The sequence below is a fragment of the Schistocerca piceifrons genome, chromosome 9, assembly GCF_021461385.2.
Source record: "Schistocerca piceifrons isolate TAMUIC-IGC-003096 chromosome 9, iqSchPice1.1, whole genome shotgun sequence".
NCBI classification, from domain to species: Eukaryota; Metazoa; Arthropoda; class Insecta; order Orthoptera; family Acrididae; genus Schistocerca; species Schistocerca piceifrons.
In genome coordinates this window covers 148,764,905-148,784,177 of record NC_060146.1, presented here as the reverse complement: position 1 = coordinate 148,784,177, position 19,273 = coordinate 148,764,905, and the positions used below count along the sequence as shown (strand labels likewise).

General features: G+C 45.1%; 1 protein-coding gene across 1 annotated transcript in view; it reads right to left on the bottom strand.

Annotated features, from left to right (window-relative positions):
- Window positions 1–16,714, bottom strand: part of LOC124716774 (luciferin sulfotransferase-like) — a 39,047-nt gene extending 22,333 nt beyond the window's left edge. Inside the window, exon 1 of the mRNA XM_047243321.1 lies at window positions 16,697–16,714. Coding sequence (XP_047099277.1) covers window positions 16,697–16,714 — 18 coding nt within the window. The remainder of the gene's footprint in view (window positions 1–16,696) is intronic.
- Window positions 16,715–19,273: the final 2,559 nt, after the last annotated feature.

Genomic DNA, 19,273 nt, shown 5'->3' with positions numbered 1-19,273 from the left:
ACCCAGGTGTCACCGTTTTGAAAATTCCGTGTGGAATAATCAACGGCGGGAGAGTGTGCCAGTGTTAGGAGAAAGGAGTGCGCCCACAAGTAGTACATCAGCTGTATACACGGCAGTAGAAAATACATTCAGTGTCAGTGAGAACAATTTAAGTAGTGTTCCGGAAATCGATTATAAAGTAGCAGCTGTAATACCCACAGCGGAACTGGAGATTGAGTTTAAGAATGATTCGCAAGTGTTGAGAGAAGATCAGATGTCGGATAAAACGTCCGTCATCGAGCGAGGGGATGCAGAGAATGATGAGGTCTGGCTAAGGCAGTTCGGTCGCTTATACGACGAACTAAGAGATTATAGGGGCGTGTACGGGAGAAGTGTTTATGGGGAGCGCGGGCAGGATTTGCCGCGTCTCGTCCCGCAGGAAGATAGTGTTTGTGAAGTGATAGAAAGTTCTGGCCCTAACCGGCAGACTTTACCAGAAATAGTTGATGTTAATGGGGAGCACGAGCAAGATTCCTCGTGTTTCGTCCCTCAAGAGTTGGATGTTGAAGTAGTAACGGAAAGTTCTCGCCCTGACCGGCAGGCTTTACCGAAAGTTATAGTGGTAGAAATGGCCGACCCATCCGAAGCAAAACTCCAGTTTAAACATTGCGAGAGTATTAAGGAGAAAGATTACGAAAATTTTAGTGATAGCCGGACACGATTGGTAGAAAAGCACATAGATTACAGCGTGTATGAGGTTAGAGCTGACGTTATACGGTCAGACGGTAGCAGTGTGGGTTGCGCAGATCCAGAGGAAGTAATTGCAGATGCTACTGGGCACATTCCTCCAAGTAGATTGGCAGGTGAGATCAATCTGACCAAAGTGGAATCAACGAAGGTGACAATTAATGAATTGATAGCAAAGCAACACTCACTAGTTGACGAGTTACAGGAAAAGGTTTCGGTATTGGAGGCGAAGCTACAGACTAAGCCTCAGGACAAACGTGTTGAAATTAACACTGTATGTGAACAGAGGCTGAAAAAGCCGCCAGATAAGCCGGATTTAGGATCAAAGCCGGATGGTTTTTTCTGGAATGACCTGGATATAGAAGAGGATTTACTGTGGGAAAATAAAGAAACAGTCGAGGACTAGTGTAGACAGATAGTAGTGTCTGTTAATATGCACGACCTACAACTAAACGTGTTGATTGACACCGGTGCAGAATTGAGTGCTGTATCTGGGAAAATATTTGAGTTACTGAAAGACAGACCTGGCATCGTAGTTATGCCAGTAACAGGAGTGAAAATTATCGGTGCTACTGGGAAGGCCAGTAAACCGGTCACAAAACAGATTTTTGTCAACTTCGAGATATGTGGGGCACGATTTGAACAAGAGTTTGTCGTCGTGCCAGACTTGACTACGGAAGTAATTATCGGGTTAGATTGGCTATTAAAGTACCGTGCAGTGATTAATTGCGAAAGCAAAACTTTGACATGTACGTCACAAGATAAAACAATAGTAGTTAGTTTTGACGAGGCAGGAGACGGTGTGCATAGGCAATACCAGCCTATACACATTGTTAACTGGCCGGATGCTATTGACGTAGGTATGAATTTGATCTACTGTAATGTGAGGAATCTCGGCATTGACAATAGTGTAGAAAGTGAATTGGAAAGTATTGTAGACGGTGTGTCAAACGTAACACACGAACAAAGACGAGGCCTGTATGAAGTAATAATGAAGAATAAGAGTGTGTTTTCAGACAAACCGGGACTTGTGGAAGGATATAAATGCAAGTTGCATGTAATTCCGTACGAACCATTCTTCGTGAGACCATATGCTACACTGCTGTCCAAAAAGGAAGCAGTGCAACGGGAAATAGATAAGATGATCGAATGGGGAGTGATTGAAAGAAGTACGAGTCCATACAATAATGGTTTGGTCATTGTAGCAAAACGGGATGGTAGTGTGCGTATTGTGATTGACGCACGCACGTTGAATAGGGTCGCTCAACGTGAAACAGACAGACCAGAGAGTATGGAGGAGATTTTGCAACGTTTTCATGACGTTAAATTCGTGACTAGCCTCGATCTGACGGCTAGCTACTGGCAAATAGAACTCGAAGAAGAATCTAGGCCATACACCGCCTTCTTGTTTGCGGGCAGGTGTTATCAGTATAGAGTACTGCCGTTTGGACTTAATATATCTGTGTCCGTATTCATCAGGGCCCTAGATAAAGTGCTAGGACCGGCTTTGAGTTCAAGATTAACTGTATATGTTGACGACCTATTGTTGGCCAATGCCACTTGGCATGACCATTGTGACCTGTTAGATGAAGTTTTTAGAGCATTGCTCCGTGGCGGAATGACTCTAAAGCTAAAGAAATACGAATTTGTGAAGCAGGAACTGAAATTTTTAGGGCATGTAATTACCACTGCTGGTATTACGAAGGAGCCAGAGAAACTAGAGGCAATAAGGAATTGTCCTCCACCCAAGTCTAGGAAACAGTTAAAAAGTTTTCTAGGGCTAACAGGATTTTACCGTAAATTTGTAAAAGGACAAGTGTTTAATGATGAAAATTTGAATAACCTCTTACGCAAAAATGTTCCGTTTGTGTGGACTGACGGGTGTCAGGCCACTTTCGAGAGATTAAAAGACGAGTTGTTAAGATCTAACATACTATTTCATCCTGATTTATCACTACCCTTCCATCTGGGAACGGATTCGTCGAATTACGAGGTGGGGGTAGAACTGTTCCAAGAAGTTGGTAAAGGAGAGGATAAGGAACACCGGACGATAGCGTTCGCGAGTCGAACTTTATCAAAAAGTGAGCGAAACTACACGATTTCTGAGAAAGAGTGTCTCGCTATTGTGTGGGGATTCAAGAAGTTCAAGGGTTATCTATGGGACCGTAAGGTGATTATTCATACGGACCATAAGGCGCTCATTTATCTGAAGGATTGTAAACTACTTTACGAAAGACTGACTAGGTGGTCGCTGTATTTACAGCAATTTAACTATGACATTTGTTACGTAAAAGAGACCGACAATTGCGTAGCGGATGCGCTGTCGCGGTTGCTCGAGTCTAATCAAGATGTATTGAAAGATGAGTCAGATGGAGTTGTTAAATTATACTATTTTAAAGAAGTTGAGGGACGTAAATTAATAGTGAACATCTGTAAGAATCTACGTCGTCATCAGAACGAGCATGGTTGTTCAAATATGGTGAAAACCCGATATGACGAAAGGAGTCCAGAAGGAGAGAAATTAAGGAAGTATTACAAGATATACGATCATATCTTGTACATACGTAAGGGTGAAGATAGTAATATTTGGCGGGTATGCTGGCCCACCAAATACGTCACGGAAATAATAGACTACTACCATTTGGCGTATGCTCACTGTGGACCTAAGAAATGTACAGAAAAGCTGAGTCAAGTAGTGCATTTTAACAACATGTTAAAACGCGTTACTGACAGAGTGAAAACTTGCGATTTATGTCAGAAGGTGAAGGTTACCAACTGTACGAGTCGTGGTCCTATGCAAAGTATAAGGCCTAACGACACCTTTGAATTACTGTGCGTGGACTTGTACGGACCTTTGCCCAAGTCATCAGGAAACTTTGCCTATATTTCAGTAGTGCTAGAAGCTTTTTCCAAGTTCATCAAACTATACCCGATTAGGAAAGCTATGGCCAAAGCGGTCTATAGCAAGCTTGTGAACGATTATTTTGTTCATATTGGTAAGCCCAAGGCGATTCTATCAGACAATGGGGCACAATTTACTTCTAAGTTGTGGAATGAAGGCATGGAAAGTAATGGGGTCAAAGTGATCCATATTTCAGCTTACTGTCCGGCTGGAAATCCCGCTGCGAGGTATATGCGCGAGCTAGGCCGACTTTGCCGTACCTATTGCCATCACAATCATAGGGCATGGGGCAAATACGTAGCAGTATTTGAGAGAATTATGAACACCTTGAGACATGAATCGACGGGATTTTCTCCAGAGGAAATCCTGTTGGATGACAGAAGTAAAAGTTTAGTGGAAGAGATAATCAAATTCCCTCCACGGATTGACATTAGTATTGATGTGAAAAAAGATCGTTTGCGAGAAGTAATGAAGCTAAAAGCCGATGCTCGCATACGTCGTCATGACGCTAAGGCGCGTTTTGCTAAGTTTGCAATCGGAGACTTAGTACTTGTAAAAGCTCATGAGAAATCGAGCGAGATAGACCATGAAATCTCTAAATTTAAGTTTGTTTATAATGGACCATATAAAGTCATTGGTATACCTCACACAAATGCTTATTGCTTAGAGTATCCAAGCTCTGGAAAGCTATTAGGTATACGGAACATTGTAGACCTGAAATTGTACCAACCAAGGATTGATTAATACCACAGAAAGGGTAATTTGTACAGTATGTAAATATAGAGTGTAAGATTTAAGGATGTGCCATGTTGCGATGCTTTTGCCTGACCTAGAGGTCATTAAAGAAGTTGTAATTAATAAGCAATTAATGTTGATTAAATGATTTAAGAGTCACTGAATATTAATCAATTTAAAAATCCAAGTTGCTAGTTTAAGTTTTCAGCTGAGTCACAGTAGATTAAGCAATGTAAATATGATTTTGTAACTAGCTGTAAGATTTCATGAATATGTGTTTTACTAGTCACTGCCGATGTACTTAGACGCTGTTTTAAGTTTCAGGCTAGTACATGCGTGTGATGATGGACAGTGTTGAGTTATCCACTGTGATAGTATTAAGGGACTCCTTGAGATTACTCGGGAGTGAGTTTTTCCTAAAGAATTCAGTGAAACGGATGTTCTCGAAATGCCGTTACGCAGGCGAGTGAGATCAAGCGTGCCGCACAGGCGGGCGCAACAATACTGGCGAGGCGGAGCCGCTGTCGGCTCTTGTGCCGCTGTCGGCATTCTTTGTACTTGCGGGTACGGAAGGCGGAATTGTTTTTTCTTCCTGGACAGCTGAAAGAATTCTACTGTCAATATTTATGGTTTTTTCGATCTGCTGAATATTATTTTCTTGTTTAGCATTAAGTGGACTCTCATGGCGAGAGTATTAATTATGAAAAGGTTATATAAAATGTGTATTCCATGTAATTAATGATTAATTTGCGTATTTTGATATACCTCTTTTCTATGACTATGTACGCTGATTAATTTTGTAAATAGTATTCCATTTCTTGATACTGCTAGGAATTTAGATTTTTAGAATAGCTAAACCATTTTCTATGTTTTCTATGAATTTTAATATGTTGTCAACCTGTTTTATTTTGATCAAGATGACAGAGTGGAATAAGATTAGGAGTGTCTCCACTCAATTATTATCGTCTAAAAATTGGTTTATGGTTAATTAGGCGAATGCTAAATTTTGTTGATGTTTTGAGCATATGCATTTCCACTGTTTCTTTTTTGGGACATTTTCTGAGTCTGTTTAGGTTACACGAACATCTTCAGACAATGTGGGGCACGTGTAACGCCGGAAATGCGTATCCTCCTATTTCCATCTATTGTACTATAATTTTTTTCCTTATTTTTGTTACCTGAATATATGACATTTCTGTGTCCTTACATATTGTAATTGTTTTACTATTTGTATATATATATTTATGCATTTATGTCGATGTATAATTGGTTTGTTTCGTAAATATTATTTGTATTTTAACGCTGGGTCTTGCCTAGGGAAAACTGCTATCGAACGATTACATCGATAGGTCGTGTGAAGAATCAAAGTGTGTAGGATCTTTGGTAGTGTTAACTCCGCCGCGTGGAGCGCGGGCAGAGAGAGGGTCTGGCTGGAGTAGCGAGTGGAGCAGGTGTGTTGTATGACGCTACCGCAAGTTGCCGCGCTTTCGGGGTTTGGCAGCATGTAATTGCGCTCGACTTGCGATGATAGTTTCTGACACGGTGTCGCGGACGGGAAGCATTAGCTGGCGCACATCAAGAGCCCGTTTCGTCTGGTGACCGTGTCGAGAAGAAAGCGCGCCAACATCCAGCTTCTGCAACAGCGACGGCCGACAATGAGTGACTGTCGCCACCTCCTCGATCGACGGCTTCAAACCTTCAATCAACCAACAAGGAAGACTGGGAGCACGTAAAGTTTTAGAACTGTATGGCAGACCTCAGCTTTTCGAACTTTACCATTTTCGTAACTATAATTACAGCAACTCAGCATGAACATTTGTTGCTCATTGTCCCAATTGCATTACCAAGCAGGGTCCCTTCCTTTTCCGGAATGAACCCGAGTGTCGTTGAAATTCAAACGCCAGCATTAAAATAATAATATAGCATTTCACTGCTTTAATTTCAAAGTTCAGTTAAAGTTTTCATAGCTGGCTACAATATTTAGATTACACAAGCACGAATTAAGAGTGCGAGTTTTGTTACCGTATTTTAGCATACCTGTGACTGCAGCTCAGCTTGGTAGTACTAAATTTTACTATTGTTAATTGTTCAGAATCATTTAATTCAAGTTCAAAGTTAAATCTCTTCTTTCTAAATTGCGTAGATTCAAGTAGCTTTTGAAATGATTGTTGAGGTAGTCCAAGACTAACCGTATTTTACTGAATTTCGATGTGCTTAGAAAACTCACTATTAACTTCAGTCACCAAATTAACTTTCGATTTTCCGGTTTTATTAATTCTTTTGCTAAATCAAGTCAGGGTGTAGCGAAATTTATTACTTCTGACAAACTTTCAGTTTTCACACTACACGTGTCAACCTTCAGTTGCCACGCTTCTAGTGCTAATTATATGTGAAACAACCTTTCTTTTTCAGTTACTATAGTAATTGTCCTTAGGACTGGCGACCGTAATTTCCCCCAAATCTCAAATACATAATTACCGCTAGTTAATTGTTACCGTAACGGCTGCACATTTACTTTCTTTATTAACTTTACCCCTTTTCAAAATTAATTTCCACCAGTTTCATTAGCACTTTTCCTTTCATTTAGATGTAACCCTTTCCTCCCTCTTTACCGACAGATTAACTTCGGTGACGATTGCTTTTCCCAAATTTCCATTAGGTACACGCTGTTTAATTTTTCACTGTCATTAATGTCGATAAGTGAGGGGGAGGTTACATACTATGACAGATGGGAAGTGAGAAAAGTTGGATTTCATGGTTGAGCGGCTGCTCATAAGCCACACATCACGCCGGTAAAAGCCAAACGTTGCCTCGCTTGGTGTAAGTAGCGTAAACATTGGACTATTAAACAGTACTGAAACGTTGTGTTGAATGACGAATCACGGTACTGAATGTGGCGGTCCGATGGCAGGGTGTGGGTATGCCGAATACCAGGTGAACTTCATCTGCCAGCGTGTGTAGTGCCAACAGTAAAATTCGAAGGCGGTGGTGTTATTATGTGATCGTGTTTTTAATGGACGGGGCTTGCACCACTTGTTGTTTTGCGTGGACAGGCCTACAGTGATGTTTTAAGCACCTTATTGCTTCCCACTGTTGAAGAGCAATTCGGGGATGGCGACTGCACCTTTCAACACGATCGAGCACCCGTTCATAATGCAGGGCCTGTGTCAGAGTGGTTACATGACAATAACATCCCTGTAATGGACTGGCCTGCACGGAGTTCTGACCTAAATCCTATAGAACACCTTTGGGAGGTTTTGGAATGCCGACTTCGTGCCAGGCCTCATCGACCGACATCGATACCTCTCCTCAGTGCAGCTCTCCGTGAAGAATGGGCTTCCATTCCCCAAGAAACCTTCCAGCACCTGTCTCAACGTATGCCTGCGAGAGTGGAAGCTGTCATCAAGGCTAAGGGTGAGCCAACACGATATTTAATTCCAGCATTACCGATGGAGGGCGCCAAGTGTCCGGATACATCTGATCAGATAGTGTATATACACCGATGAGTCAAAATATTGTGACCACCTGTTCCATATCCTGTAGGTCCACTATGTAAACACAATACAGCAGCGATTGTGTTTTGCATGTATTCTGCAAGTCCTTGGCAGAATTCCAGACGTATGTGGCACCAGATATTTACGTACTGGTCTAGCAATTCCCGCAAATTACGGGATGGTGATATGCAAGCCCTTAGCTGGTGACCGATATGTGTTCCATTTGGTACAGATCAGGCACATTTGCTGGCCAAGACATCAATGTCACTATAATGTCCTCAAACCGCTGTAGCACTATTGTTGCCTTGAAACACGAACAGTTATCCTGCTGAAATATGTCATCGCGATAGGGGGACACATCAAGTAGGAAGCGATGCAGTTGGTCCGCAATAATATTCACATAGTTCAGTGCTGTCATGATGCCTTCGATTATCACCACAGTTCTAATGGAAGCCCAACCTAGTGTACCCCACAGCATAATTCCGCCCTCACTGGCCTGCATCTGTGGCGTGGTGCATGTTTCGTGCAGCCGTTTGCCTGGAAGATGGCGTGTATGGACGCAACCATCGAGCTGGTGTAACAAGAAATGCGATTAATTAGGCAGGTGGCACGTTTCTATTGATCCCTGGTGAAAGCTCAGTGATGCTGTGCCCATAGCAATCGTAACTGACGATGTCGCTGAGTCAACCCAGGAACACGTACAGATCGTATGATGTGGAGCTCCACGTTCAACAATGGCCTTTCTACATCTACATCTACATCTACATTCATACTCCGCAAGCCACCTGACGGTGTGTGGCGGAGGGTACCTTGAGCACCTCTATCGGTTCTCCCTTCTATTCCAGTCTCGTATTGTTCGTGGAAAGAAGGATTGTCGGTATGCCTCTGTGTGGGCTCTAATCTCTCTGATTTTATCCTCATGGTCTCTTCTCTAGATATACGTAGGAGGGTGCAATATACTGCTTGACTCCTCGGTGAAGGTATGTTCTCGAAACTTCAACAAATGCCCGTACCGAGCTACTGAGCGTCTCTCCTGCAGAGTCTTCCACTGGAGTTTATCTATCATCTCCGTAACGCTTTCGCGATTGGGTTAGATAGAGTAGCAATCAGTCGTAAAATTGCTTTAATATGACATTTATAGTCATTACTAAATGATCCTGTAACGAAGCGCGCTGCTCTCCGTTGGATCTTCTCTATCTCTTCTATCAACCCTATCTGGTACAGATCCCACACTGCTGTGCAGTATTCAAGCAGTGGGCGAACAAGCGTACTATAACCTACTTCCTTTCTTTTCGGATTGCATTTCTTTAGGAGTCTTCCAATGAATCTCAGTCTGGCATCTGCTTTACCGACAATCAACTTTATATGATCATTCTATTTTAAATCACTCATAATGCGTACTCCCAGATAATTTATGGAATTAACTGCTTCCATTTGCTGACCTGCTATATTGTAGCTAAATGATAAGGGATCTTTCTTTCTATGTATTCGCAGCACATTACACTTGTCTACATTGAGATTCAATTGCCATTCCGTGCACCATGCGTCAATTCGCTGCAGATCCTCCTGCATTTCAGTACAATTTTCCCTTGTTACAACCTCTCGATGTACCACAGCATCATCCGCAAAAAGCCTCAGTGAACTTCCGATGTCATCCACAAGGTCGTTTATGTATATTGTAAATAGCAACTGTCCTACGACACTCCCCTGCGGCACACCTGAAATCACTCTTACTTCGGAAGACTTCTCTCCATTGAGAATGACATGCTGCGTTCTGTTATTTAGGAACTCTTCAATCACACAATTGGTCTGATAGTCAATATGCTCTTACTTTGTTCATTAAACGACTGTGGGGAACTGTATCGAACGCCTTGCGGAAGTCAAGAAACACGGCATCTACCTGGGAACCCGTGTCTATAGCCCTCTGAGTCTCGTGGGCGAATAGCACGAACTGGGTTTCACACGATCGTCTTTTTCGAAACCCATGCTGATTCCTACAGAGTAGATTTCTAGTCTCCTGAAAAGTCATTATACTCGAACATAATACGTGCTCCAAAATTCTACAACTGATAGACGTTAGAGATATAGGTGTATAGTTCTGCACATCTGTTCGACGTCCCCTCTTGAAAACGGGGATGACCTGTGCCTTTTTCCAATCCTTTGGAACGCTACGCTCTTCTAGAGACCTACGGTACACTACTGCAAGAAGGGGGGCAAGTTCCTTCGCGTACTCTGTGTAAAATCAAACTGGTATCCCATCAGGTGCAGCGGCCTTTCCTCTTTTGAGCGATTTTAATTGTTTCTCTATCCCTCTGTCTTCTATTTCGATATCTACCATTTTGTCATCTGTGCGACAATCTATAGAAGGAACTACAGTGCAGTCTTCCTCTGTGACACAGCTTTGGAAAAAGACATTTAGTATTTCGGCCTTTAGTCTATCATCCTCTGTTTCAGTACCATTTTGGTCACGGAGTGTCTGGACATTTTTTTTTGATCCAACTACTTCTTTGACATAAGACCAACATTTCTTTTAACGGTGTGCTGCCGGCCGCTGTGGCTGTGACTGATGACCTCAGATGTTAAGTCCCATAGTGCTCAGAGCCATTTTTGAATGGTGTGCTCCGAAACACTTTCGCCTGCACCAGCATTGTGCCCTGTCGTCAGGTCGCTGCCTATCGTGGATTACACAGTGGGGGATCCTCCGACTTCTACGTTTTGTGATGGGACGTGGTCGTCCAATACCACACCGCCTACTCGTTGTTTCACCAGCCTTCAACCACTTTCCATAGCTGCTCACGACAGCACTACGCCAACAGGCGACCGGCTCCGTAGTTTCAGAGATTCTCGTTTCCAGCCGCAGAGCCATAACAATGTGCCCTTTTTCAAAATCGATCAATGCGTTTTCGCGTATTGGCCCGTATCTTCGTTGTAATGATTGCCCATTCGTCTCCCTTCGGCTTACTTTCCTCACTGCGTCACATGCCCGCAAAACCACCAGGAGGGATTCAACTTCGCACTGGGCAGTGGTCATAATGTTTTACCCCTTCACTGTATAGATTCGGCAATAAGTGATGCGAAAAAATAAAATTTAAAAGTTATCTTACTAATGTCAGTTGTATTTTAACTCATAGAATAAAAGAGGACTACCCGATTTTGTGAAAATATAAAAATGTAGAAAATACACCAAATTCTGTATCAGTACATCAAGAACTTTTCTAAAACAATAGTAAAAGAATAAAAGAGCTGCAATCTTTTATAACAAGTCATACAAGTGTTTTTTTCTAAAAGAAACTTCTCGTCCAACAACCTCAAGAGCTGTTTTTTATGATGAGCATAAATTTCAATTACGTCGAGGATATCTAGTAAGTGCCCTTTAACGGTCTTATGTAAAATTTTTAGCTTGTCTTGAGTAGCACCCTCATGATGTTTATTTTGTGTTAAGTGTTGACCAAAAAGTGAATTGTTGCAAACAGCCCCAGTTGTATGTTCTTCAAAACAAATAACGAAACTACGACCAGTTTGCCATATATAGGAATGAGTTTAGACAAATGGTGGGAAACTTGCAGAGTTGCACGCTGGGAGAAGAACTGAAAAGGTGAGGGCGGCCTCTGTCAGAAGACCGTAAGAAAGTACTGGTGGAATGGGCTCGGAAGAGGCCGACAGCATGCCGAAGCTGGCAGACGAACAACAGAACAATGTGGAAAATAGTGTTGATCGTGAACGCGTAGTCCACAGTAGCTCAACTACAGTGATATTAAAAAACTGGCCAGGTGCGAGTAGGACTCGCGCACTGAGGATTCTGTGCAAACTTAATTCATGCAACCCCGGAATCGAGAACTGAACGATTTTTGTCATGTAGATACTGGCAAAGTACCGGTACTGGGAATTCCAAGAAGGTATCAAAATCGCTACAATAGTTCTTCAAACTAGCTTGAACATACAAAAAGAAGCGAGGAGGAGTCTTCAGTTAATACGAGAGCAAATCAGAAAGTCGTTGCCTCTGTTTTTTTTTTTTTTAAGCCGGTTTACGGCTTGAGCAAGGGACGAACGCCTATCGCGATCTACCGGGAAATTCAGCCCACATGCCACATGTGGGGAAAACTGTCTTGCTTTGAGAACTATAGGTGGTGGTGTTGTGACGGCCGTGAAGTCTGACAATGAGCGATTGGGGAGTTCCACGTTCGTCTCTGTCTGACAGCAACATCTCCTGCGTTGATGCAATGGTGAAAGCAGACCGGCGCGTGCGCATCACGTCTGGGGGCAGCCGTCAGGTGAAGGCGCCGAGGGATTCTCCATTTGGGCAAGGTGACTCTGCTCTACGACAATGCGAGACCACATGTGGCAAACAGAACTGCCGAAAAGATCTGGGCATTTCACTGGGAGACGCAGGACCACCCACCATACAGTCCAGACCTCGCTCCTAGTGATTTCCACGTTTTCGGGCCGCTGAAGAAATTCCTGGCAGGACAGTGATTCACTAGTAACGATGAAAACCAAGACAGCAACCTGATGGTGATTGCTCAGTCAGCTGGACGGATTCTACAGCAGGGACATCTTAAATTTAGTGCCGCGATGGTACAATTGTGTGAACCGGTGTGGGAACTATGTGTAAAAGTAGTGTAATGCACTTAGAATAGGATGTATATTTCTATACATTACCATGCCTAGTAAAAAATAGAGGACAAGAGTTTCCAATTTGCTTTGGTAGATGCAGAAAATTTAGTAACATATTTTTCATATGCTTACGAAAACATGACTGCAACTTACAATTTACGTTTGCAAGCGGTAATTCTCGTCCACGACCCTTCTGACGCATGATGAATGCAGCCTACGTTCTAGAGGCAAAAACATATTTTTTATGCGATAGAATTACAAAGTAAGAATTTTCAGACTTTCTACTCTACTTGTAGTCTACTGTGGAACATTGCTTCTTGCTACATTTCATGATTCTAGGTCAATGGGGTACTGCAGATTTTATGAGTGGGTTTCGAGTGTCAAAATTGTGGCATAAATGGCAGTATCTTTCGATTGCATTGACAGAAGCTTCAAACTTTTACAACGCCAAGGCACCATGGGCTTTAGTATGTGACATAAATTTCAATTTGATATGCCACACTCTTCCCGAGAATAAGGGGTCTTAACAGACGGACAGACATACAGATCGATGAAAAATGATAAAAAAGTGTTATTTTAGTGTAATACTTAACAATTTTACGGTTTTTTCCTTTACTTGTATCGTAAAATTTGCTTGTTGCCACATTTCATGATGAGTGAGTTTTCGAGTATCCAAATACGTCACGTAAGCTGTCGCATCTTTTGTTTGAACTGACATACAAACTTAAAATTTTTACACTGTTAAGGGATCACAGACATTAGTATTTCTAAAAATTTGAATTTGCTACATCCATATGTTTTAGAGAAAAAGGGGTCTTAACAGAAGGAGAGACAAACAGGTAAAAAGAAAAAAAGCGACAAAAAATAATTTTTCGTGTTATGTTCAGTACTTATGAACTAACAATTTTCGGACCTTTTTCTTTTCTTGTACTGTTAAACCTTGCCAATTGCCAAATCTCGTGATTCCAGGTCAACAGTTGCTCTACCATCTAAGCTACCAAAGCACGACTCACACCCCGTCCTCACAGCTACACTTCTGCCAGTACCTGCAATTGCCCGCGAAAGGCAAATGTCCCGAGTTTGAGTCTCGGTCGGGCACACAGTTTTGATCTGCAGGAAGTTCCAGTTGACCGCCAGTTTAGAACTTTCATGCCCACGTCGTGGCTGCTTTCCACAAGTTCTTCACGTGTCAGAAGCTTCCGTCGCAGTCTCACAAGGAATAGATCGCTTGCCTTCGGGGACTCTCCCGGGACTGCCGGTTCTATTATGCCAACCTAGGGTGTAAGCAGTTGTGTGGCTCGGCCGTCGTTCACGACGATACCCTGCGAACAGATCTGTTGAAGCAGAAGGATCCCTCCTCGGACTGGTGTCTGTCGGTCATTCGTGCCAATTCCCGTTCATCTGCGGCGCTCCGAGGTCTTTGCCGCACGGCCGCCCCATCGTCGCTCGGAGCTTCAGTCGCCGGGACGGCAGCCACACTGACGGCCCGCAGCGGGCGCCGCCGCTGCCGCCGCCTCCCGACCGGGTTACAGGTTCTTGGGCTCAGCACCGTCAGAGGTTACCCTCCTGTCGTCAGTGCTTTGTTACGCACAAGCGCTGTGATCGTCGTTTTCGGCGGGTGGTCTGTTTTGCCTGAAGGATGAAGGGTCATTAGTTTGACGTTTGCTGCACCTCTTCATCAATGAAGTTGGACCTCACAGCGTTGGACCCTCCAGACTCAGGGGATTCTGACCAGCTGCCGAGCGTTTCCTTTGTTCAGACGGTCTTCCCACGTATGGCAGGGTCCATTGCTCTGATAGTCCAAATCAATGGGAGTCTAATGAAAAAATAGTTAGATCTACAGATGCACCCACATGTGCGATAGCTCCTGCTAGAGGGGGTAAACTGTCCACCCCGTACCAGCACCATTATCTACCGTAGAAGATGTAAGAAGAAGGCTTAATGTTTCCTGTTGGACATATGGTCCTCAGCTACTATTACTGATGGTGACTCTCACCGCCGCTTGGGTGCTCCGACACTCTGCCCATTCAAGACCCCCTTGAAGAGCTATAATAATAAAATTATCTGCGTGCAGGAGTGGTTCCTTGAGCAGGTGCAGTATCTTTCTCATGATGAAGGTCCAAGTTGGCAGATGGAAAGATCTTCGCCAAGATCTTAATGAAGCATACCTCCAGCTGCGAGTCGATGCCCCCTCTACAGGGGTCCTATCACCAATACTCCCTTTGGACTCTTCTGGTACAACTGCTTGCACTTTGGGATCGCCAGCGCGCCAGCCATCTTTCAATTCTTTTTGGAGTCAGTGAGTCAGAAGGTCGCCGCCACCGCTAATTACTTAGACGACATCTTAGTCGCAGGGATGTCGGCCCCAGACTTTTTAGCGAATAATCGAGGTTCTGCACGCTGCAGGGTTGTGGTGCAACAGGGCCAACTGTCAATTTTTTGTGTGCCTCAAATGACCTATCTCGGTCTTGTCTTGAGTGCTGCGGGCATTTACCCCACACTGCAATACCGCGAGGCCATTCAGCGGCTCCTTAGGCTGTCAAACGTCTGCCAGCTCAAATCCACCCTGGGTCAACTCAACTAAAATCGGCGTTTCATCCCACATGCTGCGACTCTGGCGGATCCTCTGCATCGCCTGCTTCGCAAGATGTTTCCTGGACCTGGTCACCGGAATGTGATGGGGCTTTCAATCATCTCAGATCTGCTCTTCTTGCTCCACCATGCCTCATCATATACGATCCCGCCAAGCCTCTTATTTTGGCCGTTCATGCGTCAGATTATGGGCTGGAGGCCGTGTTGCCTCATATCGTTGACGATGTTGAGCGTCCAGTGGCTTTCGCCTCGAAAACTCTATCACATGCACAGTGCAACTATAGCCACACTGAGGAGGAGGCCTTAGCCATCGTATTTCGCTTCAAGAAGTTCCACAACTTCATGTACGGCCGTCTGCCCACGCTCTACAGGGACTGCAAGCCCTTGGTCTCCATGTTCAGCGCCACATCCGTCATCTCTACACAGACCGCTCGCCACCTGCACTGCTGGGGGTTGCTCCTTGCAGGATACACCTACGACATCTGTTACCGGGTCACGACCCTCCACGCCAGTTTTAATCTTCTTTCTCGACTGTGGGGGTGGATTCAGACTTCAATGCTGATCCGGTTGCTTGTTTTCATTTGGATCACATGGCCTCCTCCTCTGCCACTGCCACGCTGCAACTGAAAACCTGCCTCGTAGCATGGCACACAGCCTCAGACTCAGTTCTCATGATGGTTCTGCACCACTTTCAACTTGGGTGGCCCTCCAATCGTCATCGGCTGTCAGACCCAGAGGTTTGGGCTTAGTTTCTCACTGCAGTGACTTTTCTGTCTGTGATGGGGTTCTTCTTCTCTAAGGGGACACTGGTCATTGGCATATCGTGATACTGTCCTCCCTCCCTCAGCAGGTTCTCGTGTTCCTAGATGTCGGGCACTGGGGAATCATCCTGACGAAGTACCTCACCCACTGACGTGTCTAGGGTCCTACTGGCTCATTTTGATGGATGCCAGCAGTTGTTTTCCGTATGTCACACACGTGTCTTTGACGACCACCACTCGCACCATTCCAGCCCTTTCTCATATATTCGCCATCAAGGGTCTACTGGAGGTGGTTGTGATGGACAAACGGCTTCAGTTCACATCAGCAGAGCTTACTTCCTTCTGTGCTATGTCGGGCATCCAGCTGCTCCATACAGCACAGTTCCATCCCACATCCAATGGGTTGGCTGAAAGGTTTGTCAGCACATCTAAATCGCAGATGGCCAAACTGTGTCAGCATTACTCGCAGGCAGCTGCCCTCGACCTCCTCCTGTCTACTTATCATTCTTCTGGTGACAATGGGTCTTCTTCAGTGGAGAAGCTGCGCGCTCGCCCTCATCAGACACTCTTGTCACCCTGTTTTCTGCTTCCCCTCGTCACGATGCTCTGGTCTCAGCGCATCTGCAGTTCTCTCTGCAGGGTCCAGCCTGGACGTTGGTGTTTCCCAAGTACCACCCCACTGGGTTCCCACTAAGATCTCCACGCTTCTCAGCTGCACCATGGCAACCGTCTTCCTTGACAACGGTTTCCTCTGTTGGAAGCTCTTCGACCAGCTATGCTCCGTCGTGGGCTGAGTATGAGGCTGCCATTGTCCCTGGCGCCGCGCCGACAGTCTGAGGTCTTCTGGTAGGCCACAGGCTCATCGGACCAACCTTCGCAGCCGCCGCCATCACAGCCGCCTATGCCGACTTTTGCAGAGTCCCGATGGGCGGGTCTGTCGCCTGTGGATGTCGATGAGGTTCCCCTCGCCACCAGCATCTCCACTGCCAACCGTTGTCTCGTTCCACCAGCCGTACCTGGGACCGACGTCGAGATGTGCCTTCGCCTCGCCTCTGGGAGGAGTGGCCTGAAGGACTGCTGCAGTCACTACAGACGCCTACTGCCGCGGCAACACACCAGACAGACTAGTGATGCGGGTTGCCGGCTTTGCTTTGCAGTCTGGACGACGCAAGAGTGTTTATCAGCAAGTACCACAGTTGACAACAAACACGTAGGTGCGGCCACCGTCCATCAGAGGGCATCAACCAACAGCAGAGCAAGGGGCGCGACGATCAACGAACTACTTCGTGTGCAAATAGTCGCGGAAGTATACTTCCGCCTGGGACTAGATAAGCCGGCGCCCAGCTGTTCAGCGGGCAGTTATAGACTTGCCTAGGGCGCAGAAGATCTGCCGGATTAGCGGTGTGCCACCTCGACTATCATCTCTTCCGCAACGATTCCGATACGTATCTTCCGTCGTGTTACGCTAGCCACCAGCTGCTAACTGCCGATTTCGACGTGTAACAGTTGTACAGGTATAGAGTCGAAGGGAACTCTGATTGCAGGAACTAGTTGTTATTTGCTTTATCCGCAGAAGGGATCCTTATTGTTTTGCTGGTTTTGAAATGTGCGCTACGTTCGTGGTTTATCGTAGTTTCCTTCATAAATATATTGGCAAAACGAGTTGGTTCTTGATCTGTAGATTTAGTAGAATTGTTACTGATGTGTCGACAGAAGTGCCGACACAGTGTGGTTTGAGCAGACCGAAATGCACGCTATAAGCTCACGCAGGATGGCGTGAGGTCTGAAACAGGATAAGTGACGAATGCTATAAAGAAAAGTACGTAGCTTCTGGAATACTTAACTTTAATCCATCATTTGTATACATCGTTCTTGATGAGACATGCTTCATACGATAACTATCAATTGCTATGGCGCCTTGCTAGGTCGTAGCCATTGACTTAGCTGAAGGCTATTCTAACTATCTGCTCTGCAAAGGAGCGAGGCTTCGTCAGTGTAGTCGCTAGCAAAGTCGTCCGTACAACTGGGGCGAGTGCTAGTAAGTCTCTCGAGACCTGCCGTGTGGTGGCGCTCGGTCTGCGATCACTGGCAGTGGCGACACGCGGGTCCGACATGTACTAATGGACCGCGGCCGATTTAAAGGCTACCACCTAGCAAGTGTGGTGTCTGGCGGTGACACCACAGTTACTACTACATTAGTGAATGACGAGTGAGATGAATTGGTCTCTCTAAGACAGCTTCCGTTATATCTCTAACTTCTCTGGTTATCTTGCTGCGCCCATATCGGGGCATATGTGCAGCCAATTAGTGCAGCAAGTTGCTCGTCTCTTCCCGGAGCGTGTGCTCTCAGTTTCAGAACAATCTTTCTCCTGGTGAACAATGCCTCTCTTGTTGGTCTGCCACTGCAGCTTAATTAACATCCCACAAACACGATTGCAATTACTAAACTATCGAATGAAGGACCGCGATGATCTTCTTTAGATTTTACCTGTCTGCTGTGTTACTACTACCAGGTAATGCTTAGTCCGACCAGCAAATGTCAAGAATTGCTGAATGAGCGTTTGGCGTTATTGTGATACATCAGTAGTTACAGGCGCATGCGGTCTACACCTTGGCGACAAAAGCCATGCATCGGACCCCCTTTTGCCCAACGTAGTGCAGCAACTCGATGTGGCATGGACCTGACTAGTCATTCGAAGTTCCCTGCAGAAATAATGAGCCCTGCTGCTTCTATAGTAGTCCATAATTGCGAAGATGTTGCTGGTGCAGGAGTTTATGCACGAAATGACCTCTCAATTATGCCCTGTAAATGTTTGAAGGGTTTCAAGTCGGGCAATCTGGCTGGCCAAACCATTCGCTCCAATTGTCGAGAATGTCACACCAGTCGCGAACAATTGTGGACCAGTGACATAGCACATTGTCATCCATAAAGATTCCATCCGAACATTAAGTCCATGAATGGCTGTAAATGGTTTCAAAGTAGCTGCACATAGCCATTTCCAGTCTGATCGGTTTAGTTGGGCCAGAGGGCTTAATCCACTCCATGTAAACATAGCATTATGCCGCCACCACCAGCTTGCACAGTGCCTTGTTGACAACTTGGTCCATGGCTACGTGGGACCTGCGCCACACTCGAACCCTACCTTCAGCTCTTACCAACTGGAATTGAGGCTCATCCGACCAGGCTACAGTTTTCCAGTCATGTAGCGTCCAACCGATATGGTCCCGGAGTGACGCTGCAGACGATGTCATAGTAGCAAAAACACTCACGTCGGTCGTTTGCTGCCGTAGTCCATTAACGCCAAATTTCGCCGCACTGTCCTAACGGCTAAGTTCGTTGTACGTTCCGCAATGATTTCTGCTGTTATTTTTGCATTGCTGTTTCCTCTTAGTACTGATGCACTATGTGATCAAAAGTATCCGGACACCAGCCTGATAATAACTTAAAA